At 43.4% G+C, this 25387-nt stretch overlaps 1 protein-coding gene across 1 annotated transcript in view; it reads left to right on the top strand.

The window, feature by feature from the left end:
• tbc1d16 (TBC1 domain family, member 16) overlaps positions 1 to 21576 on the top strand; it is a gene marked incomplete at its 3' end in the record, with an annotated part of 127884 nt that extends 106308 nt beyond the window's left edge. The window contains exons 11-14 of the mRNA XM_083779976.1: positions 3620 to 3806; positions 5060 to 5239; positions 15191 to 15337; positions 21259 to 21576. Coding sequence (XP_083636102.1) covers positions 3620 to 3806; positions 5060 to 5239; positions 15191 to 15337; positions 21259 to 21576 — 832 coding nt within the window. The remainder of the gene's footprint in view (positions 1 to 3619; positions 3807 to 5059; positions 5240 to 15190; positions 15338 to 21258) is intronic.
• Between the last annotated feature and the right edge of the window lie 3811 nt (positions 21577 to 25387).

Genomic DNA, 25387 nt, shown 5'->3' with positions numbered 1-25387 from the left:
AAGTGTATACATAACGGATAGCATCTATTAGCAGCACTGCAGCAGCAGTGTGTATAGTATATAGTCATATAGTAACAGTCAGTTATATTGCATGTGTTCTTAAAGAATATACAGGGTAACTACTAAGAGTACAGTGATCACAAATGGTACACACCATGGGTCACACATGACCTTTGTTTTAGGTAGCATAGTGTCCTGTCTGGATCAGTGTTGACCGACATCACCATTTTGTGGCGTTGTGTTCTGTGTAATACGACTCTGGTTCCTGGTAAAACACAAAACGAAACATTTTTAATTAATATCATTACTAAAAGCTTTTCACACTAATCGAACATTGCAGAGATTAAGTTGTTACAGTCATACCTTAAATCTCCATGTATCGTCGTCCTGAATGAAAAAGCTGCCGGCTGTTTGTCCAGCATCCAAGATGGATTGCTCTGGCATACCAAGCGCCAAGAGGATGGATTGAACCTGTAGAAAAAACACAGGAAATTTCACATTGAGAATATTCCATTAACAGTGTTAGGATATAACTATGGATTAATAATAATAATAATAATAATAATAATAAAACTGTATTTGTATAGCACCTTTCATGACATGAAATGCAGCTCAAAGTGCTTTACAGAGCAATGGAGAAACAAAGAAAGGAAAAGCAAGGCAAAAACATTAAAAAAGCAGTAATGCAATACAGTGAGGACATGAATAACAAAAAATAAAAGATCAATTCAAAGCAAGGGTGTAGAAGTGGGTCTTGAGCTGTGCTTTAAAAATGTCTATTTTTCAACAGCTAAAGCGTAACATAATGCTTAAAACACCAAAAGGGGTTCCCGCCCGGAATGGGTTAAATAGCATGTTATTACTTCACTTTGCTTCTTCTCCTCCTCCTCCTCCTCTTCATCATGGCTCCTGCTTTATGTCTGGGGTGGATGATGCAACGGCCGCAACTGTCCATTATTTTATTAGCAATTATTAATTTGCTTATTTTTGTTTTTTATCAATCGAATAACCGAGAAGCACATTTCTTTGTCTAATAAGCAGCGAAACTTTGACATGTATCGGCTAATTGATGCATAACAATTTAACATATTTCATACTTGATCCAAATCTAATCTAATCTAACGAAGAAAATACATATTTTAAACAAATCTAAATCTATTCTGGATTTGTTTAAATAATAACCTCAACAGTTACGGCTCAATGTGTTTCATGACATTACAGTAATTCTTATAGTGTGGTACAATGCTTCTCAACATGGGGTCCAGGGACCACGGGGGGTCCAAATGGACCCTTGCAGGGCCCCAGAGCCTCACCAATATCAAACCTGGTGGTCTTTGGGGTTGAATCCCACTGACGTGCTATACTAATATGTATGTTATGTACGCTGCTTTAGTATTCTAAATCACATGGCCCGGTGCTTCACAAGGAATCCCAGACTCCATCATGGTCTCTTTGACTCTTGAGTTTCAACAGAACTACAGAAATAGGCTTATCAAACAGTATTTATTATTAAGTCATTATTCAGGTTGTGTTGCTCTGAGGGAATGAGGAGCACGAGGGGTGTGGTATTAGTTTCAATAGGGTTGTTGTGACTGTACTTTTATTCAATGCTTTTTCGAATGCTAAATAATGAACAAAACCCACATTTCTTCCCACTGGTTAAAATGTAAACAAAGCTAAATGATGATGGCTGATGCTTCATTCACTATAGACAATGCATTCAAATGCAGAGATTAAAGGTGTTAATGGCCCCTGGTTGTCTGGCATTGGACAGATCACCTGTTCTTGATCACATTATGGATGAACTGAGACTGTGCTGTAACTTGTAAGGGATATGTTTTGTTAAAATAGCTCCAGTAATCATTGTTATATTGTTTGTTCAGTAACAGAGATCTTCCCACGTCTCCATACCCATTTAACAGATTTTATTAAAAAAATGCTCACGTGTGCTTACAACATACAGTATATCTTCATGCTACACTTGGTTATTTGGATTTGCTGATGTTTCTCACCCGCTCTAATGACATGATGTTCACACTAAACAGATCCATCGTTCATATGTTCATGACATTTTCGGTGGCTTGAATTAGTAAAATTATTCGGGTGCATTACTTAATTTAGACTAGTCATTGGTTAGACCAGTCATTAGTCCTACAACCTATCTCAAACCCTAACCCTAACCTCTCACGGGCATCACACCTAAACCTAACCTTAACCCTCTCCCAACCCTTGACGCACCCCTCACCAACCTTAATCCGGTCGTCTTAACGCACCCCTCACCAACCTCAATACGGTCGTCTTAAGGCATCCCTCACCAACCTTAATACGGTCGTTTTAACGCACCCCTCACCAACCATAATAAGGTTGTTTTAACGCACCCCTCACCAACCTTAATACGGTCGTTTTAACACACTTCTCCCCAACCTTAACACAGTCGTTTTAACGCACCCCTCACCAACCTTAATACAGTCGTTTTAACGCACCCCTCACCAACCTTAATACGGTTGTTTTAACGCACCCCTCACCAACCTTAATATGGTCGTTTTAACGCACCCCTCACCAACCTTAATCCGGTCGTTTCAACGCACCCCTCACCAACCTTAATCCGGTCGTTTTAACGCACCCCTCACCAACCTTAATACAGTCGTTTTAACGCACCCCTCACCAACCTTAATACAGTCGTTTTAACGCACCCCTCACCAACCTTAATACAGTCGTTTTAATGCACCCCTCACCAACCTTAATACAGTCGTTTTAACGCACCCCTCACCAACCTTAATACGGTCGTTTTAACGCACCCCTCACCAACCTTAATCCGGTCGTTTTAACGCACCCCTCACCAACCTTAATCCGGTCGTTTTAACGCACCCCTCACCAACCTTAATCCGGTCGTTTTAACGCACCCCTCACCAACCTTAATCCGGTCGTTTTAACTCACCCCTCACCAACCTTAATCCGGTCGTTTTAACGCACCCCTCACCAACCATAATCTGGTCGTTTTGACGCACCCCTCACCAACCTTAATCCGGTCGTTTTAACGCACCCCTCACCAACCTTAATCCGGTCGTTTTAACGCACCCCTCACCAACCTTAATCCGGTCGTTTTAACGCACCCCTCACCAACCTTAATCCGGTCGTTTTGACGCACCCCTCACCAACCTTAATCCGGTCGTTTTGACGCACCCCTCACCAACCTTAATCCGGTCGTTTTAACGCACCCCTCACCAACCTTTTATCCAAAATGAGTTAATATCACAGGCAGACTCTTCACATACTAGAGCATGTCTGAAATACATTTTAGAGTTGAAATCGTAAAATATGAAATAAATGCTTAAACATCTAATATTAGAGACCACAGAAGTGAACCTTTTTCTGAAGCCTGTTTTCTCAACTCGCTGTTTCTTTGCAAGACATTACTCTATAAGCCATATCTCCAAAACTGGTGGGTCAAACTGAACAATCAATGTCAATTTGAAGCTATGATTCCCTGCTTTCTTATGAAAAAAAAATAAAAAATAAAAATCGAAATCCAATGGCAGCCCCTCAGTCAAATTTAGTCACAAATGCTACAGTAGGCCTATGTTCTATTTTCTTAACCAAAAGGATGCCTCCCCTCCAGGCGCATCCTGTTGAACTACGCGGTGCTGAACCCAGACATGGGCTACTGCCAGGGCATGTCCGACCTCGTGGCTCCGCTGCTCACGGAGGTCCAGGACGAGAGCGACACCTTCTGGTGCTTCGTGGGACTGATGGAGAACACCATCTTCATCAGCTCCCCGAGGGACGAGGACATGGAGAGGCAGCTGGTGAGGAGAGTGTGTGTGTGTGTGTGTGTGTGTCACTTGTTTTTGGCAGCAAGTTTCTATGTTAGTTTTAGTCATAGTCTCTCGAAACGTTTTCATTTAGCTGTAGTCACATTTTAGTCACCTGGAATGTTTTAGTGTTTAGTCTAGTTTTAGTCGACTAAATATCATAAGATTTTAGTCTACAGGTGATTTAGTCGAACAAAATGTATTTTGGGCGGGCCTTGATGCCGTTGACGAACTTGTCAGTATATTTAGTCATAGTTTTCATATCAGAACCATCAGGCATTTGATGGATAATACTGTATATGGGAATGATTAAATGATGCATAACATAATTATGCACTAATGCAAATGGATTAAATCGATAACTTGTCACAGATTTAATTAGTTCATCATCAGTGCAGACAAATGGCTCTGTGATGTGTGACATGTGACATGTGACACACTAGTGTTCATTCATCGCCATGCCAGGTGTGTGTTTTTAGTTCAACTAAATCTGCAGTTTTAGTTAGTAAATTGTATTTAGGCAGGCCTTAGGTGGGCGGCGTCATAATAATTCCTGATTTATACTTTGATGTGTGCCGCCGAGAATAGCCGATCTACATGGTCACACTCGCAATGCACCCGCGGCACACCGTGATCTTGTAGATCGGCTATTTTCAGAGTGTGACCACCCGTGCGCAAACCAAGCATAATGTAACATTTTCACATAGTTTATTTGTTGATGCAATTGACAGTAGCCTATATATTTAGTCATCTTTTTTTTTTTTTCATTAAAAAGGTTACTTTTCAGGATTCCAATTCAAAAATGGCCACAAATTATTCAGGTTTTCAATTAAAATATAGCAAACAATAGCCGATATACAAGCTCAAAACGCGTCGCAACGCGACACGTTTTGAGGTTGTAGACCATCAAAGTTGCCCACCCCTGCTCTAAGGCCTTGACCTTTAACCGAGTGGCACGCTACGAGCTTGTAGGTCTGCTAAAAAAAAAAAAAATCGAAGTACGACTGACGTAGATAAATAGCTTTTTCAGAAAACTGTCAAGATTTAGAAGACATTTATAGAATCGTTCCCAGGTCAAAATGGGTTAAGGGCTGCAGCGGGCGCCCCGATTTGGGGGTTTCCTTGACAAGAAAAAGGTTTGGGAGGGAACCAACCAGTGCTCTCTGTCTCTCTCTCTGTCTCTCTCTCTCTCTCTCTCTCTCTCTGTCTCTCTCTCTATGTCTCTCTCTCTCTCTCTCTCTCTCCAGATGTACCTGCGAGAGCTGCTGCGTCTGATGCTGCCCTGCTTCCACCAGCACCTCACCCTGCTGGGGGAGGACGGCCTGCAGCTGCTGTTCTGCCACCGCTGGGTCCTGCTCTGCTTCAAGAGGGAGTTCCCCGACACCGAGGCGCTGCGCATGTGGGAGGCCTGCTGGGCTCACTACCAGGTAATACGGTAACACTGCCGGGCTCACTATACCAGGTAGTACGGTAATATACTGCCGGGCTCACTATACCAGGTAATACGGTAACACTGCTGGGCTCACTATACCAGTTAATACGGTAATACACTGCTGGGCTCACTATACCAGGTAATACGGTAACACTGCTGGGCTCACTATACCAGGTAATACGGTAACACTGCTGGGCTCACTATACCAGGTAATACGGTAACACTGCTGGGCTCACTATACCAGGTAATACGGTAACACTGCTGGGCTCACTACCAGGTAATACGGTAATATACTGCTGGGCTCACTACCAGGTAATACGGTAACACTGCTGGGCTCACTATACCAGGTAATACGGTAACACTGCTGGGCTCACTATACCAGGTAGTACGGTAATATACTGCTGGGCTCACTATACCAGGTAATACGGTAACACTGCTGGGCTCACTATACTAGGTAGTACGGTAATATACTGCTGGGCTCACTATACCAGGTAGTACGGTAATATACTGCTGGGCTCACTACCAGGTAATACGGTAATATACTGCTGGGCTCACTATACCAGGTAGTACGGTAATATACTGCTGGGCTCACTACCAGGTAATACGGTAATATACTGCTGGGCTCACTATACCAGGTAGTACGGTAATATACTGCTGGGCTCACTATACCAGGTAGTACGGTAATATACTCTTGGGCTCACTACCAAGTAATACGGTAATATACTGCTGGGCTCACTATACCAGGTAGTACGGTAATATACTGCTGGGCTCACTACCAGGTAATACCGTAATATACTGCTGGGCTCACTATACCAGGTAGTACGGTAACACTGCTGGGCTCACTATACCAGGTAATACGGTAACACTGCTGGGCTCACTATACCAGGTAGTACGGTAATATACTGCTGGGCTCACTACCAGGTAATACGGTAATATACTGCTGGGCTCACTATACCAGGTAATACTGGGCATGTAACGATATATCGTATATATCGATATTTATCCAGACGATATGAATCGATGTATTGAAATAAATAAAAAACGAAAAAAATGAATTATGGTGTGATGTGAAATGTGAGCTTTAGTCATATTCCATCATATTCAAGTGCTTTTGGAGAGAAATGAGTCACTTTCAGTAGTAGAGCACTGTAGAGGGGAGCTGTGTGTGTGTCTCTGACTGTGCCCAGGTGATGGTCGTTGATGCTCATCAAGGAAGGCAATTATGTTTGGAAGATAAATTATATTAAAAAATATTTTTTGAAAAATATTTTTGTTTAGAATACCGTGAACCTCGTGATGCTAATCGTATTGTGAGTTGAGTGAATCATTACATGCCTATAGGTAATACTGACTCCCACTGAGGCGCTGCTAGGCTCACACTACCAGGTACTACTGACCAGTGTTGTTTTTGTCGACTAAAACTAAGACGAAAAATGTTTGTTGACTGCCTTTATTCACTGACAAAAACTACATAAAAACGGAATGAAAACTAAGCCATGATGACTAAAACTATGACTAAATATACTGACAATTTGGTCAACAAATAAAAACTAAACTAACATGTTAGGAAGGGACTAGTGGACAAGAGATCCAGTATGAGTCATTTTACACTTGCTGAAAATAGCCGATCTGCAAGAAAGGGCCTTTCTGTGTGGAGTTTGCATGTTCTCCCCGTGTCCCCTAGGGTAGGTACCCTCACATGTTCTCCCCGTGTCCCCTAGGGTAGGTACCCTCACATGTTCTCCCCGTGTCCCCTAGGGTAGGTACCCTCACATGTTCTCCCCGTGTCCCCTAGGGAAGGTACCCTCACATGTTCTCCCCGTGTCCCCTAGGGTAGGTACCCTCACATGTTCTCCCCGTGTCCCCTAGGGTAGGTACCCTCACATGTTCTCCCCGTGTCCCCTAGGGTAGGTACCCTCACATGTTCTCCCCGTGTCCCCTAGGGTAGGTACCCTCACATGTTCTCCCCGTGTCCCCTAGGGTAGGTACCCTCACATGTTCTCCCCGTGTCCCCTAGGGTAGGTACCCTCACATGTTCTCCCCGTGTCCCCTAGGGTAGGTACCCTCACATGTTCTCCCCGTGTCCCCTAGGGTAGGTACCCTCACATGTTCTCCCCGTGTCCCCTAGGGTAGGTACCCTCACATGTTCTCCCCGTGTCCCCTAGGGTATAGGTACCCTCACATGTTCTCCCCGTGTCCCCTAGGGTAGATACCCTCACATGTTCTCCCCGTGTCCCCTAGGGTAGGTACCCTCACAAAAAACATGCAGTAATCCTGGTCACTAAACTGCCACCCTCTGGCCCGGCCGGGGCGCCTGGCGGAGGGGAAAGGAACTGGTCGGAAAAACGTGTCCCTTCCACGCACTACGTCCGGCAGGGGAAACCCTCCCCTTGTCAGGTGAAAAGAAGCAGCTTGGACTCCTCATGCATAGAAGGAGGCATGAGGTCAGTCCGCTGCCTCCCCCAGGTTGGCAGAGGAAGTGTAGCGCCCTGGATTAGATTAGATAATTGACACTGGGTGAAAAAATGGGTTGCAAAAAAATGATATATATATTATTTTTTAAACAGGCGCTAGCGACACAACCCTGTCCATGAGCAGACTCCCAGCCACTGTGACGTGGCGTTCCTGAACTGGGTTTGTCGAGTTAATATTCCGCTAATGTTTGACTTTATGACGTCCATATCTAACATATACAAATATTATACGTCTTTGTCTGGAGAGCCACATCCAGCAGGCATAGTGCTGTTCTGTTCACTGGAAGATAAAACAATAACAATTATGATATAATAAAAAGCAATAAAGGCTGGTTGTTCTCGAGAAAGGTTGTTCCCTTTCCCACCTTTTAAAAGTAATCAATTTGTTTTAAAGTTAAAAATGTAATTAAAAAAAACTCCTTTGTTTATTACAATGTAAACATTTAGCAGACGCTCTTAATCCACAGTGATTTACAGTAAGCAAGAACAAAACACATACGTACGCTAAAATGCTATCGAAGTTGCATGAATTCAATTCAAACTTTTATTTATTCTCGAGACTCATTGAGGTTTCCCTCAGTTGCAGTGTCGTCGAGATACAGTAACAACATATAATACAACATTTTCAAAGCAATAAACAGCTTGTAGGTCTGCTATTTTCGAAAAAATCGAAGAACGATTGACGTAGAAGACATTTTTAGAATCTGATCTCGGGTCAGAATGGAAAACTGTCAGGATGTAGAAGACATTTTTTTAATCTGATCTCAGGTCAAAATGGGTTAAGCTGTAAGTCATTAAGTCATTCCAAGGCTGTTTTCCCCACTTCTGTGTTTACATTTGGAGCCTTTAGCGTGAGCCAGTAACTGGAGCGTGTCCTACTGTCCTACGATTACAATCCATGCAGAGCTTTAATATACAACGCCCCCCCCCCCCCCCCCATCTGAAAATATGATGCTCCAGGGACGCCCCCCATGAGGCAAATATTTGAGTTAAAAAAACATTCGCTTGCGCCACGTTTTCACGATTAACTTTTTTTTAGCAGATCTGCAAGCTCGTAGCGCGTCACTCGGTGCCGCACTATGAGCTTCTAGATCTGCTATTTTTCAATAGCTAAATTATAACATAATGTTAAAACACCTAAAGGGGTTCCCGCCCCAAATTCGGTTAAAAATAAATGGATACCAATGTTTATTTCGGCCAAGGAAGGCCAGCCCACTCTGTCATATTAGGACGCAGTGATGATCGAGTTCTATAAGATTCACCAGGTATAAATCGCAGAGCAGAGAGTAATAAACTGCATCCAAGGGCTTGAGGACAGCTTTTCAGTAGATGACCAGATCTCCATAGTCCAATACAGAAAGAAAGACTGCTGGAGTTTGCATGTTCTCCCCGTGTCCCCTAGGGTAGGTACCCTCACAAAAAAACATGCAGTAATCCTGGTCTCTGATGGAGGGGAAAGGAACTGGTTGGAATAACGTGTTCCTTCCACGCGCTACGTCCAACCAGGGAAACTCCCCCCTGTCAGGTGTAAAGGAGCAACTTGGACACTCAGGCATGAAGGAAGCATGAGTTCAAGTTCGTTGCTCTCCCCAGGTTGGCGGAGGGTGTGTAGAGCCCAGGATCACATTAGATAATTGACACAAAAATGGGTTACAAAATCGTGGGATGAAAATAATTTAAAAAACAAATGAAATTATTCTCCGTTCATTTTCCTCACAGACATTTTAAAAAGTATTCATTTAAAGACCTTTTTAAGCCTCGTACAAAGCCAACTCTTGTCGTGACAACTCATGACAACAAACACAAATCTTCCGGGGCCGAACAAATAATTAGAAAGAAGAATAAAACGGCACTTTCTTTTGTTGTTTTTCTTCTTTGTAATTATTTGTTTGGTCCAAAATATTGTGTTTGTTGTTGTCATGATTTGTCACGACTCGAGTTGGGTCTTTAAATAAATACTTGTCTATGGGGGAAAAAATGCATTGGGAATTATTTCCTGGGCCTGGCGTCGCCATGAAAGGGGGCGGGACTGCGACGCTCTATTGTACTGTGGAGTAATAAATGACCACATTAAAAAGCAATAAAAACCAGTAGTGTTAATGGGAACAACCCAGTTGCTCCTTTTCCCACCTTTTTTGTTTTAATTTAAAGGGATGTGACATTAAAAAAAAGGTTTTGGAATTGTTCTTGTTTTTTTAGGTTTTCTAATCTCAATTGCACCCAAAAAACATGAACTTTTAACATTCAGTAGATTTTCTGTGATCTGGGGTTTTCTGGCTCAAACAGGTGCTCTGATTTGCCGGCAGTAAGTGACATCACTTACTGCAAATCCCATATATGTCAATGGGATTTGCCAGCAGATGTCACTGTTTCACTGTGTTGCCTGTTTTCATTGTAGCTCAAAAGGCCCAAAAAACCCCAAAGAAAACTTCAGACCACAGAAAATCCACTGAATGTTCAAAGTTCAGGTTTTTTGGGTGTAATTGAGGTCATAAAACCTAAAAGAAAAAATAAGAAGAAAAATAAATGAAAATGAATGTCATAAAACCTTTAAATTGCTGTACGTCAAAGGGCAGCTGTACAGACTGAAATGTGTGTCAGCCCATGTCCAAGTGCAGGCGGCGACAGTAACACTGACTGCCATAAAGTGCAACATCTACATTAGTGTACAGCGAACTGTGAACGCTTCCATTTGTACATTCCTGGGAGTTACATTAATACTATGGAATGTACTGTGTAGTGGCGTTTATGTGTAAGGCTATACACTCAATGTATACTTGTCTTGTTTCTAATTTGCTGGTGAATTATGCACGGTGAGTCAATGCATTCTCAGCTGTGAGCTCACGTTTCCACAGCAATGTGTCACTCTTGACTAATAATTACATTTTCTCATGGAGATTTCTCACCCAGGCCCAATGTACAACAAGGCAACATATGTTGTGGTGCGGGTGTACTTCCAATTGCATTTTGGCTCTGTGTCGGGTCAAATTTGGGATCGTTTGGACGGTTTCTGCCATGTTTTTATAAAATGGGGCTCCCGGGGCTCCCCCTACAATCATAGCCACTCAGAATCTGAATATTAATTAAATATTAATGATTTGTTTGTCACCCACACGACTCCAGGTGATAACGTCTAGCATATTTTGTCAGTTTTGGACAACATTTTTATTTTTATTTGGTTTATTTAAATTTTATCACACGATTTTGCAACCCATTTTTCCACCCAGTGCTAATGATCTAATCATGTAATCCAGGTTGAACGCCCCCAGGTTGAACGCCCCCAGGTTGGCGAGAACCTGGGGTTGGGCAGCGGACTGACCTCATGCTTCCTTCAATGCATGAGGAGTCCAAGCTGCTTCTTTTCACCTGACAGGGGAGAGTTTCCCCGGCCGGACGTAGCACGTGGAAGGAACACGTTATATTTTCAGAAGTAGTAGTGACTGAAGAGTTGCATCACGATGCAAGGAAACATTTTTGTTATTTTACAAACCTAGGGTTCAAGAGTTATGGTGCCAACATGTAAAATGGGATGTTATAGCGCCACCATTAGGCATTTTTTGAAAACTGTGGGGTTGGTCTACTGAGAGTGTGCGCTCAAATAGTGTGTGCACAGACTACACACACACACACAAACAGAGACTGATGGGGGCAGGGGCAGATACATGCTCTGTGCCTCTTTGCCTGTCGGCAAATTCTCAACTTCACAAGTCAAGTCCTCCTAGGGTCTGGGTTTACGAGGCTAAGTCCTCCTTGACTTGGACATTTGGAGATGTCGCTACGGTATCCGTTTCATGTCTTCTGGAATCTATACTGTACAAACCGCCATGAGAATGAAGCCAGAAACACCAGGCCATGAATCTGTGAGACGACGAGCAACAGCGTGAAGTTTGTTCTCAAAGAAAACTGCATGAGCAGAGAGCTAGTGTGAGCCAGAGAGAGAGAGACACACACACACACACACACACACACACACACACACACACACACACACACACACACACACACACACACAGAGAGAGCCAGAGAGAGAGGTAGGCCTATACACAGAGAGAGACAGAGAGAGAGATAGAGAATTGCAGCCAGACACAGAGTGAGGGTTTGGACCGGGAGAAGCAGCATAACTCTGCTGTCAGCCAGTGTCTTTCTTTTTTCTTTTCTTTTTTAAGTGGTGCAACCACTTCATTAAGTAGCTTTGTGTGTGCCTGGCTGCCTGGCTGGCTGGGTCTGAGCACGAAAATTGCATTTGGTTGGTTTTCAAAACCAAGTGTCACTGTTGTGCAGCCTAACACACACATACATAATTAACTGTATGATTTCAGGTCTATCAGTACAGTACCCCCCCCCCCCCCACACACACACACACACACACACCACTTACTTTGGCAACCCTTACTTAGTTTTTGTTATGCCACTTTGTCGTATGACAGTGTTGCACAAAATTAGCGGAAGTAGGCTATAGTATAAGTCTGTGCAAGGATTTAATTAATGTCCTCCTAACGAATAAAAAGTATAGGCTACTAACCAGAGCTTGTTCAATCGGAAACAAAGGTTCTTTCTTTTTTTGTAAAAGAAAAAGGTTTTGATCATGCAAAGGTTCCCATCTAATCCGACGGAGACGGTATAGACGCAGCTGCGTCATGAGACTCATGAGACATCATGAGACTAATTAATTAGAGCGACAGAGTGAGAGGAGTGTGTGTACGGGTGTGCGTGTGGGCGCCAATTTAACAAAGGTGCAGACGTTCAGAAATCAGCAGAGAGTGATCGACGTTTGCGAATTGAAGTAGTATTCAATGCCGAATTGAAGTAGCCTCGCGTTGCGATACTAATAGGCTAGAATTGAAGTGGACTCGGTCGGTCCCAGCCTTTTTTTCTCCCTGGAAATAATAAAAACGTCTGTGTTTCCGAGGCTATAGCCAAGCAGCAGTGGAGGAGAATGACGTGAGGAGACGAGACACGTAGAGATGTGTATGCGTGTGGAGTTGAACACATCCACATTCCACACACACACTGCCAGTTGCATGGTGGAAGGATAAAGTGGCAAATAATACCATGATGTGGAAATACTCTGCAAAAGTCCTTTGCTCAAAATGTTTTTTCAACCTACCGTCATATAATTGGTCCTCACTAATGTTCATGATACGATGTGTCTCATATAGGAAAAGGCTTTGGGCAGCTCAGAAACCCGTCCACCAGTGACAACATCGCTGGGGAATCCAAGCTAAGAGAAACAGGCTTTCTAGTCTGCAATGCGATAATGGAAGCCATCGTTCTCCCGATTCCCGAAAAATCTGCTTAACGATGATGTCACTGGTGGATGGGTTTCTGAACTTACCACAGCCCTCCTGTGAGACACAGACTAAGTAGAACAAAACGTTGTGGTATTTTATCATGAAGGACCAATTATATGAAGATATGTTGAAAAGTGGTGATGTGGTCCTTTTAACTTGAGTGAAAGTACTAAAGTATTGGCATCAAAATATACTTCAAGTTCCAAAGGTAAAAGTACTGATAATTATTGCAGAAGGTTCCATTTCACTTTCTAACTTTGTCAGAATCCTTCGAAATAGCACAACAATTTATTGTAGTTTGGATCATTTTCAAATACCCAAAGCATACTGTAGGGCATATGCATGTTTTCGTAATAATGATCTAAAGCTGTAAAGTAACTAAGTAATGTTTTCAAATTATTTGAGTTGAGTAAAACGGTACAATGTTTGCCTTTTGAGATCGAGATGTACAGTAGTGGAGCAGAAGTTAAAAGTATTACAAATGGAAGTAAAGTTAAAATGATGTACTCAGAGTTGTACTTAAGTAAGTTTACTGTCCTCCGTTGCAAACTGGATCTCCTGAACAATGAACTGGCTGAGAAACAAAGAAATGGAGAATTCACTCAAGAGGAAAATAAAAAATTCTCCTTTTGAGGGAATCCCAAGTAAGGCCCGACTCACACCTTTCGGTCTAGCATACAACATTGATGCATGCTAGATGTATACAAAGGGTGTGATACATCTTGCCCCAAATGCATTTCCAATGGAAATCACATGGTTTAACACAACATTTGTGTTGTACGGCTTTCGGCTGTGTTTCGACTGCCCCCCACCCCCCCTCCCCCTCACACAACGCAAATGTGACTCCCATTGGAAATGCATTGCGAGCTTGCGTCAGCTATACATCTCATACGACAAGCGTAAGTCAGTCTGTTGTGCAGGTGTGAGTCAGGCCTATAGGGAGAGAAGAGAGAGTGAACGCTGCTGGCAGGGAACTGACTCGACTGGAAAGAAAGAAGATGAAACTCCTTCAACAGTGTCTAGGATATGGTCTCTGAGCTCTTTACGAGGCCAGGGAGAGGGGGGGGGGGGGGAGAGAGAGAGAGACAGAGAGAGAGAGAGAGAGAGAGAGAGAGAGAGAGAGAGAGAGAGAGAGAGAGAGAGAGAGAGAGAGAGAGAGAGAGAGAGAGAGAGAGAGAGAGAGAGAGAGACACACAAGTCAGAAACCTGATCGATTCATGTTAGAATGTGCAGTGGAAAAATCAAATGCATCTCTCTTCTGGGCTCTGGCTGAGAACTGGACAGAAATAACAGACACAAAATATAATATTATATGTTCCATTATTTGAGGAGGAGACGTGACTTGTGGTGCATGGTGGTGGTGTGGGATTTCCCATTACATTCTTCAGTTGTATTCGGAGAAGATTGTTGCACTTTCATTCCAGATTGTTCACCTTCTTTTTTTTTGGTTTGAAAATTCCACAGCTGTTCTTTCATGGGAAATGTTTTGGCGGCCTGAACTACAGGACATATTGTTCAGTAGGCTACCAAACGGCTGGCGATTGATTGATTGATTGATTGAATCCGTTTTTTACAGTACAGTCAAAGCTTGTATGCTGAAAGCAATAACACAAAAAGCCCTACATGCACGGGGCTTGTTTCCATTCATCAGTAATACGTATGCAACGCCCCGGGATTCCAACCCCCGGTCTCCTGTGTGGAAAGCCAACATCTTAACCTACAAATTAAGAATAAAGGGAATTCCCCCATAATAATCCAGGGGAGATATTATTATCAGAGCATGTAGGTCTGCTATCTCTTTTTTAAATCGTGAAAATGTAGCGCAAATCTTTGAATATATATTCTTTCAGAGCGAATGTTTTTGACTCAAATCTTTGCTTCTTGTCTTGGGGTGTGCCGTAGTAGAGGGACCGGCACACCGTAACGCTGTCATTTCTCTACCGTTTCGGACGCGGGGCGGCTCGCTGGAACCGGGCCGGCACCCTGCTGGGTGTGTTCCTGTGGGTCTGGAACTCCCCCCCGGGAACCCCCACACGGAGTTGCACCACTCACTTCACACGGGTGTGATTTTTAGAATCTGATCTCAGGTCAAAATGGGTCAAGTTCCCGACTGATCTCTCTCTCTCTCCCCCCCCTTTCTCCCCCTCTCTCTCCCCCCTCCCCCTCCCCCCTCCCCTACAGACAGACTACTTCCATCTCTTCCTGTGCGTAGCCATCATGGTCCTCTACGGCGACGACGTCACGGAGCAGCAGCTGGCCACCGACCAGATGCTGCTGCACTTCAGCAACCTCTCCATGCACATGAACGGAGAGCTGGTGCTGCGCAAGGTGACCGCGCGCACGCACACACACACATACACACACACGCGCGCGCACACACATACACACGCACACACACTAGGGCATTCACTTCTAGTCATTTTTTACTAGTTGACTAGTCGACTAGTCGTTTAACTATACCTACTATATATATACTGTATATATATATATATATATTCTTTTTTGTTTCTTTTTGATTTTTTGGAAATAAATATTTGTACATTGAAAAACTGTGAACATTGGTGACTATAACTATAATCTACCTGGTCTTTTATTTATTTATCAACTAGTCAACTAGTAGTCTACCAACAAGGTCGACTAGTGGATTTACTATAGTCGACTAGTTGCTTAATTAATGCCCTAACACACACACACACACACATACACACACATATGCAAATACTTATACTGTAATAAATTCCATTTGAGGCCATAATATGGCTGAATAGAGGGTATGCGCATGCTTAAAGTGAATGGCACTCGAAGGCGGGGTTGGCGAAAGGGCCTTTCTGTGTGGAGTTTGCATGTTCTCCCCGTGTCCACTATAGGGTAGGTACCCTCACAAAAAACATGCAGTAATCCTGTTCTCTAAACTGCCTCCCCCTTGCCAGCCGGGGCGCCTGATGGAGGGGAAAGGAACTGGTTGGAATAACGTGTTCCTTCCACGCGCTATACGTCCAACCAGGAAAACTCCCCCCTGTCAGGTGTAAAGGAGCAACTTGGACACTCAGGCATGAAGGAAGCATGAGTTCAAGTCCGTAGCTCTCCCCTTGTCCCCCATATATGGGGACTAGGTTGGCGGAGGGTGTGTAGAGCCCAGGATCACATTAGATGATTGACACAGGGGTGAAAAATGGGTTACAAAATCGTGGGATTAAAAATATATTAGAAATCGAGTGGCAAATCGAGTGGCAAAGCAACATGCAAAGTCAGTTGAACATTGTTTAACGTTGTTTAATGCAATCAGATAAGGACTTTTCTGTTTGGATGCATGGGCTGTCGAGGCCAGAAAGAAGTTTGTCGCCATGCACTCAGTGGGCATTCCTGCATAACGTCCGGGTTTGATGGCGATGTCACGCGCAGAGAGCCCACCTTGGGAACCCAGAGGTCACAGGTTCGATTCCAGGACTCGGCAATGTGTTGAAGTGTCTCTGAGCAAGATGCTCAAGATGCTTTTTGACCCCTAAAATGCTCCCTGAGCATTCCACCAATGACCGTCCACTTATAGGATGGGGGGGGGGGGGAATGCAACGGACAAATATTACTATTATACTTGAGTCTACTACATCTCAAAATATCATGCTTTTTGCTCCACTAACATGGTTTGATCATAATCAGGCTATGCAGCTATTATTGACCCCCAATCGTCCGCCGTAGTCTGAAAACCCACCTTTTCAGACTCCATCATGGCCCATAGCACTTACCCTATAGATAGCACTTTATGTAGACTTAGATAGCATTTTATACAGACTTATAGCATGTTACGTATAGACAGACTAGAATTGCATTTTATGTAGTCATAACACTTCATATTATATGTATAGTATAGTATGTATATTTAGTTTCAGTATATAGATATTCCACTGTTACGTTCTTAGCTTACACATGTGTCATGATAACTACTTTGATGTATTGCCATGCTTTTTTGTTCTTGCTTATTGTAAATCGCTCTGGATTAAGAGCGTCTGCTAAATGCCTAAATTGTAATTGAGTAATTTTGGCAGACTTAGGTCACATTCTCACCTAATACTTTGGTAGACTCATGCGTATGGGCGGAGATTTTGGGATTCTTGCATATTTCATTTGCTGCGGTTTGCCTTCACACTGTCATCCGCAGCAATTGGAAACTCAGCAAGGGGGACCTTTATCAATGTGTTACATTCATAAACTAGCCTACAACACAGCCTACAACACAGTGAAATCTATTGTGATAAAATTATACTCATAACGTGCATGTGTCGTGCCGTCTGGGACTGGACCCCCCCCCTCTCTCTCTCGCTCTCTCACTATACGCACGCAGCCACACACTGTTCTTTTGGGCATGGAGGCACAGCGCTGAGCGCACTGATATAACAGACAGCAGCGCAAAATGTTTACACGTTTATTGAGATGAAAGTTTCTACTCCCCACCCGTCCCCACACAGTGACAGCACTCCATGTTTACGGCACGCACAGACAGACAGAATATTCTGTAGGCTATAATACTATTACACTGCACTGTTTATGTGTTTTCTTAAGCAATTGATTAATGTACTCGTCCTCATTTCGATCAGGGCTTCAGTCTCCTCATTCGACCACATCTATCCACGGTAACGGGACATCTTTGCGCTGCGTAAAATATGCCTTCTCCGTCTCCAACTGTGTTCAGCTCCTCACCCGCCACATTGTTTGCTTCATTTCCTTTATTTACTGCGGATTGCATTCACACCTGCACCGAATCGTAATCGAGTGCGATTGGAAGCGAAGCGAAACCCCTGTTTTTGCTCTGAGCAGAATGAGGTCCTTTGATACGCATTAGGATTCGAATGAGCCTTAATTCACACCTGCCAAACGAAGTTCACTTTCTGACAATGTGCAGCAGGATTCGTTTTAATCGCAGCAAAGCTCTCTGGTATGAATGGGACCTTAGATCATTACAAAACATACCAATACCGATTAAGCCCTAGTTTGTACTACAGCTTTTCCAAAAATATCCCATCCAACTACTGTAACTCACAATGCGTTAGCTTGGTAGATCTACAGTATATTGGCATCATTTTTGACAAATTGAAAAAAAGGGACACTCATGCATAATGATGACTGTACGTACTGTATAGTTTATTGCTAACACATGTGTTCATTAGTCAAATTTAGAATACAGGACTTGTATGCTGTATCCCTGCCTTGTGTAATGTAGATGGCACGCACTGTGACTGAATCAGTGTTGGTTTAGGCAGCACATTTCAATTTTAGTTTTAGTCATATAGTCTCTTGAATAGTTTTAATTTTGTTTTAGACACATTTTAGTCACCTGGAATGTTTTTGTTAGTCTACTTTTAGTCGACTTAAATGTCATGAGACTTTTGTCGACTAAATGTCATGAGATTTTAGTCGACTAAATCTACAGTTGATTTAGTCAAACAAAATGTATTTTGGCGGGCCTTGATGCCGACTGTTTTTCCACTTGCTGAAAATTGCTGTTGTGAGCTTGTAGACCGTCTATTTTCAGCATGCAACTAATTGTAAAATAACTTATACTAGATCTCTTGTCCACTAGTCCCTTCCTAACATTTTAGTCTAGTTTGTATTTGTTGACGAAAGTCTAGTTTGTATTTGTTGACGAAATTGTCAGTATATTTAGTCTCAGTTTTAGTCACCATGGCTTAGTTTTCATTTAGTTAGTTCACCAAAAAAAAGTATGTGTGTTTATTTTGTGGACTTACAAGGTCTCCACCCAACAGGCGATAATGCGTTATGGTGATGTGAGTCGACATTATACCATCATTCATTGTGAGTCAGTGTAGCGCAGTGCTCTTGCTCTCTCTCTCTCTCTCTCTCTCTCTCTCTCTCTCTCTCTCTCTCTCTCTCTCTCTCTCTCTCTCTCTCTCTCTCTCTCTCTCTCTCTCTCTCTCTCTCTCTCTCTACTGCTTGATAGACTGTAGCCTCACAGCGGCCTTGAGATTCTGAATGGTTGCTGCCCTGCCATGCCCACATTTGTGAGCTGTGTGTGTGCGTGCGTGCGTGCGTGCGTGCGTGCACACATGCAAATTCATGGAGATTCTTTTGTTTTTGTCGCATTCCATTTCCAAATTCGACGGACCGGCTGTGTGTTTGCGGTGCCGGTTCAAAGTTTGGGTGAACCATATACTCCCTTAAAGGTATTATGACATGATTTATAACATAATTTTAACAACATTAAAAGTCTTGGCCATGGTCCTTCAAACGTGTCTAAAAAGTTTGAACACTCAACTCCACTCCAGTATTTCTTGACACGAGTGTTTGTGCATGTGTAAAGTTCATCCTGAGAAGCCATGGAAAAACACATTATTTTAGCCTGTAGATGTCGGTAATTCCCCCTTTCCTGTCAACCCAAGATGCGCTTCTTTGACAACGTGGTAGGAACGTCGTCAAAAATAAAAGAGTCATCTAGGCCAGTTGGTATCCAGTGTAAGTTGGTATCCACAGCCAACAACAGAGCAGATTGATTTTTCTCTAGAAGCCATTATTAGTAAGTATTACAAAGAAACAAAGTCGCGGTCACAATGAGGAAGCGAGGGTAGGCACTAGGCAGGGAGCAGAGGGGAGGGGGCGGAGATTTAGCAGGGATCTACGTATATGCCTGCCGTCCAACCAGATGAGACATTTTTGCATAATTATTCACAAAAGTCCAGACAGCAGAGAATACACTGAATGTTCAAATTTCGTTTTTTTTTGGTGAAATTGATGTCAAGAAAAGCCAAACCAGTTTTAACCCATTTATTAGACCTGACGTCAACATTGGAGAAAAGAAAGTCTTCTAAATACTGACAAGTTTTCTGAAATACCTTTTGTTTCTAGATCAGTCGGTGCTCAATATTTCATATCAAATTTCGTTTTTTTTTGGTGAAATTGATGTCAAGAAAAGCCAAAAAAGCCAAAAAATCTACAAAAATGTGTTTTAAATGTCACAATCCCTTTAAGGGTTGAAAATGGCAATCGTGAAATCCTCATCCCTTTTTAATGTTGATGTGATATGTCCCCCCACCACAAGAATAGCATAGCGTGTGCGTGCGTGTGTGTGTATACATGCACTTCCTCATGTTTATGCATTGCCATGTGTCAGCCAGGTACGGTGAAGCAGTGCGGTGCTGCTGGTGTTGGCATGCTGTTGCTGTTGTTGTTGTGACGGGGTTTTGCATCTGTGTAGTTCTGTTTTGCGACGGGGTTGTGCGCCTGACATTTTGCATACATGAGTGGTTCCGCGGAGCGGACGAGCTTAACCCATTCTGACCTGAGATCAGATTCTATAAATGTCTTCTACATCCTGACAGGTTCATTATTAATACTCCAGAGGTCGTATAACGCATCAGTGACTTTGTGCCCGTTGTGTGACCTATTATCTTAAAAACCTACACACACACGCACATATTAACTGCATATATGATGATTTCGGTTGTGCCAGTACAGTACAGTAGAGGGACCCCCCCACACGGTAACTCTGTCATTCCTCAACCGTTTCGGACGCGGGCGGCATGCCTGGTTTGGTTTGATTTGGTTTGGTCTGGTCTGGCCTGGTCTGGCCTGGTCTGGTCTGGTCTGGTCTGGTCTGGTCTGGTCTGGTCTGGTCTGGTCGCGGTGACACCACTGGAGCCAGACTATAGTCTAGATTAGAACAACGCCACCAGTTTTAACCCATTTATTAGACCTGACGTCAACATTGGAGAAAAGAAAGTCTTCTAAATACTGACAAGTTTTCTGAAATACCTTTTGTTTCTAGATCAGTCGGTGCTCAATATTTCATGTCAAGGACCCCCAAAAATGATGTATTTGGCCGCCAACCCCCTTCATAGACGTTTTCTTCTTTATTTCTTTTTCATTTAACACTTAGGTTTTTTTTTTTATCCATAGTGTATCAATCTATAACATCTGTGCTTTTTTTTTTTTGTTTTATCCAAAAAAAAAAACAGGAAAAAGTAAAACTGCAATTCTCCCTTTTCGTTGTGTGTCAGGAACACACAGTTAAAAACCGTTCCCTCTGAAAGAATATAATTATTCAAAGATCTGTGCCGCATTTTCACGACTTTTCAAAAATAGCAGATCTACAAGCTCGTGGCGCGGCACCGAGTGCCGCGCCACGAGCTTGTAGATCTGCTTTTTTATTTTTTATTTTTTAAGGAAAATCGATAAACATGAAATATTTTGTTGTTGTTGTTGTTGTTGTTGTTGTTGTTGTGTGTGTTTTCCTGCCACAGGCGCGCAGCCTGCTGTACCAGTTCCGCCTGCTGCCCAGGATCCCCTGCAGCCTCCACGACCTGTGCCGGCTGTGCGGGCCGGGCATGTGGGACAGCCGCTACATCCCCACCGTGGAGTGTTCGGGCGAGCACGCCGACTCCCAGAGCTGCCCCTATGGAGGCACCTCCACGCCGCAGCCCGCCTCCTCGCCCTCCTCGCCCTCGCCCACCCCCCCCTCGCCCTCCTCCACCACCACCACCACCACCCCTCCGCCCGTGGGAAAGAATAAGGCCTCCAAAAAGGCCCGGGACATTTTCACCTTCCGGAAACAGTCGTGAAGTGAGTGTGTGAGTGACTGAGTGACTGACTGAGGCCCGCGGAGGATGTGTGTGTGTTGTGGGTGGATGTCGCTCAACGGCCTTACCCGTTTCGCCATCGCCATCTTTAAGGGAGGATTTGAAGGCTCTTTTCCGCTATATGAGAACTTCTATAAGTGAACCTGCTGTCGCGTCGCTGTGGCTTGCGTTTCTTTCCGTTCGTATATATGCTGTTAAAATGTTTTGTGATAAAATAGCAAATCTACAAGCTGCTCATAACGTAATCGCACATTTGCAATTTTTCGCTTCCCCTAAGTTCCTTTGAGTTTATTTCTTTGTATGACATTATCTCCGCCTTCAGGGGTGGTTTACGGGTTACAATGTAAACGGAAACAAAGATCTATATATATATATATATATATATATATATATATATATATATATCCCTAGTCTAAAACTAAAACATGCAGATGACTAAAATATAGGACTAAAAGTAAATGGAAAAAATTATTCAAAAGACTAGATGACTGAAACGAAATAAATGTTTGCTGTGGGAAATCAACACTAGTCTGAAGGAGGAGCAATGCATTGTGCTTTTTAGAAGTGGGAAAAGAGCCATTTGATTGTTTGGCGTGGTGTGGCGTGGCGCGGTGTGGCGCGGCGCGGCTAACCACCCTGCCTCACCAGAATGTATTCGGACATTCGGAAGTGATTGTCGTGTGACTCCCCTCCGCGGGGGGGGGGGGGGGCATTTACCCATAATGCTCTGCTGCTGGACGGGAATAACCTTGAGCTTTTTTTTTTCTTCTTCTTCTTCTAATATATAAAGAAAGAAAAATACTTTTTTTTCCCTGCTGGAGGACAATGGACAATCATCCTCCATTCTGCTGCTCCTAAAACAAGAACTTCAGGTTTTATATAGCCTGTGCGCTGCCCCCCCCCCCCCCCCCCCCGCTGTAAACTTGGCGCGCTTCCAACGTGGTCATGGGAATGGGTCGGGGGGGGTCGGGGTGGGGGGGGGGGGGGGGTAGGAGGGGAGGGGGCGACTGGACTGGATTCAACACGCAAAGGGTTCAACACGAGACTTTGTGGAGGATTGATTCACTGAACATTATAGAAGTCGTCCTCATATGCTCACAATGGAATGTTTGTGTGAATAATCAAATTATGTGTGCATATCTCGACGACGTTTTAGTGCACGGCACGGCCTGGGCCCTTTTTTTCTTTCATGAACACGAGATGAGGTCAGAGCTCCCCTTCGATGTTTAAAACCCATTTTGACCCTGGGAACGATTCTACAAAATTAAAAAACGAATTCTGACAGTTTTCTGGAAAAAGAAAAACCCTATGTTTCTATATGTCAGTGGTTCTCAAACAATTTCATGTCAAGGACCCCCAGAATTATATGTAATTGGCCGCCGACCCCCCCCCCCCCCCCCCCCCCATCTCGAAATATGTTGTTCCATGGACGACTTTTAAAAAACAGCAGATCTACAAGCTTGTAGCGCGGCTATGAGCTTGTAGATCTGCTATTTTTCAATAGCAGGGGCTGAGACCGACTCGCAAATAGGTTTATGAGATGAATTATTTGGTGCATTGGAGTTTCTTTTGTTTCTTTCCTTTCGTTGGTTTGTTTCTCTTACTTATTTTTTATTTATTGTTTTCTTCATGTGTGTATGTTTGCGTTTAGACTTCAGCACTTACAGAATATTTAGCGATATTATACGGCTATAATCCTTGCATGAGCAATTTGTCACGTACTGTATTATAGAGATTACAACTTGTTTAGCTGAAAAACACCCACAGTCAAAAAACGATACATTTTTTGACGTCGTTTCTGGTTTGTTTTTTACACCACAAAATGCTCACATCAGAATACATAGGTTTCCTTTGGTATAGCGGTGGTTTCCTTTGGTATAGCAGTGGTTTCCTTTGGTATAGCGGTGGTTTCCTTTGGTATAGCGGTGGTTCCCAAACCTTTTCATGTTAAAAGGACAACTTTAGGTTTTTTTTTTCAACCAAGGTTTATTTTTTAGGTTTTTTATTAGAGAAAGTAAAAGATGACACACACACACACACACACACACACACACACACATACACACACACACACACACAAACATCTTTGGTCCAAATATTTCCAAAAATAGTAGGCTATAGGTCCACAATCCACAATCTCACGACGCTTTGCAATGTATACAGAATTATAACACAGGGTTAAAGTGGCTTTAGCTGACGACGCCCCTATAGCTGGAACCTGAATTTCTTTTCACATTTTTGGAACAGTATCTTTTTTTTTTCTCCACACCGTCAGAGCTGGTATGAATGAATGTGGACTTGTCTTGTTTGAAGATAATAGTCCCGACATGTTGCATTAAATCAAAATCACAACTTGCCTATAGTTCAAAAATATTCAACAATGTGTTTTATTGGGCAAAAAAATTCTACAACCTCATAAAGTGTCGCATTGCGGTGCATCTTAATTGAGCTTACTGATCAGACATTGTTCTTTGTGCTATTTGTAGTATACTGTGTGTGTGTGTGTGTGTGTGTGTGTGTGTGTGTGTGTGTGTGTGTGTGTGTGTGTGTGTGTGTGTGTGTGTGTGTGTGTGTGTGTGTGTGTGTGTGTGTGTGTGTGTGTCAAGAAGGGGGGTATCTAAAGCATTAAAGGTTGGTAAGCGGTGGCCCTGCTGTAGTGTTTACATGGCTGTATGAATGTGACACCACTGAATGCTACCCAGACCCATATCGGCCCTCCTAGTCAGACCCATATCGGCCCTCCTAGTCAGACCCATATCGGTCCTCCTATAGTCAGACCCATATCGGCCCTCCTATAGTCAGACCCATATCGGTCCTCCTAGTCAGACCCATATCGGTCCTCCTAGTCAGACCCATATCGGTCCTCCTAGTCATACCCATATTGGCCCTCCTATAGTCAGACCCATATCGGTCCTCCTAGTCAGACCCATATCGGTCCTCCTAGTCAGACCCATATCGGTCCTCCTAGTCAGACCCATATCGGCCCTCCTAGTCAGACCCATATCGGCCCTCCTAGTCAGACCCATATCGACCCTCCTAGTCAGACCCATATCGGTCCTCCTAGTCAGACCCATATCGGTCCTCCTAGTCAGACCCATATCGGTCCTCCTAGTCAGACCCATATCGGTCCTCCTAGTCAGACCCATATCAGCCCTCCTAGTCAGACCCATATCGGTCCTCCTAGTCAGACCCATATCGGTCCTCCTATAGTCAGACCCATATCGGCCGTCCTAGTCAGACCCATATCGGTCCTCCTAGTCAGACCCATATCGGTCCTCCTAGTCAGACCCATATCGGTCCTCCTAGTCAGACCCATATCGGTCCTCCTAGTCAGATCCATATCGGCCCTCCTGTCATACCATTATCGGTCCTCCTGTTCTCAGCTCATTGTTTTTGGTCTGCTGTGTTTAAAGGTTTTATGACATTCATTTTCATTTTTTTTTCTTTTAGGTTTTATGACCTCAATTACACCCAAAAAACCTGAACTTTGAACATTCAGTGGATTTTCTGTGGTCTGAAGTTTTCTTTGGGGTTTTTGGGGCCTTTTGAGCTACAATGAAAACAGGCAACACAGTGAAACAGTGACATCTGCTGGCAAATCCCATTGACATATATGGGATTTGCAGTAAGTGATGTCACTTACTGCCGGCAAATCAGAGCACCTGTTTGAGCCAGAAAACCCCAGATCACAGAAAATCTACTGAATGTTAAAAGTTCATGTTTTTTGGGTGCAATTGAGATTAGAAAACCTAAAAAAAACAAGAACAATTCCAAAACCTTTTTTTTTAATGTC

The sequence above is a fragment of the Protomyctophum parallelum genome (genome assembly GCF_964188405.1).
Source record: "Protomyctophum parallelum genome assembly, chromosome: 13".
In the NCBI taxonomy this organism is placed as follows: domain Eukaryota; kingdom Metazoa; phylum Chordata; class Actinopteri; order Myctophiformes; family Myctophidae; genus Protomyctophum; species Protomyctophum parallelum.
The sequence above is the reverse complement of the archived record's forward strand: the minus strand, read 5'-3'. Positions and strand labels throughout refer to the sequence as shown.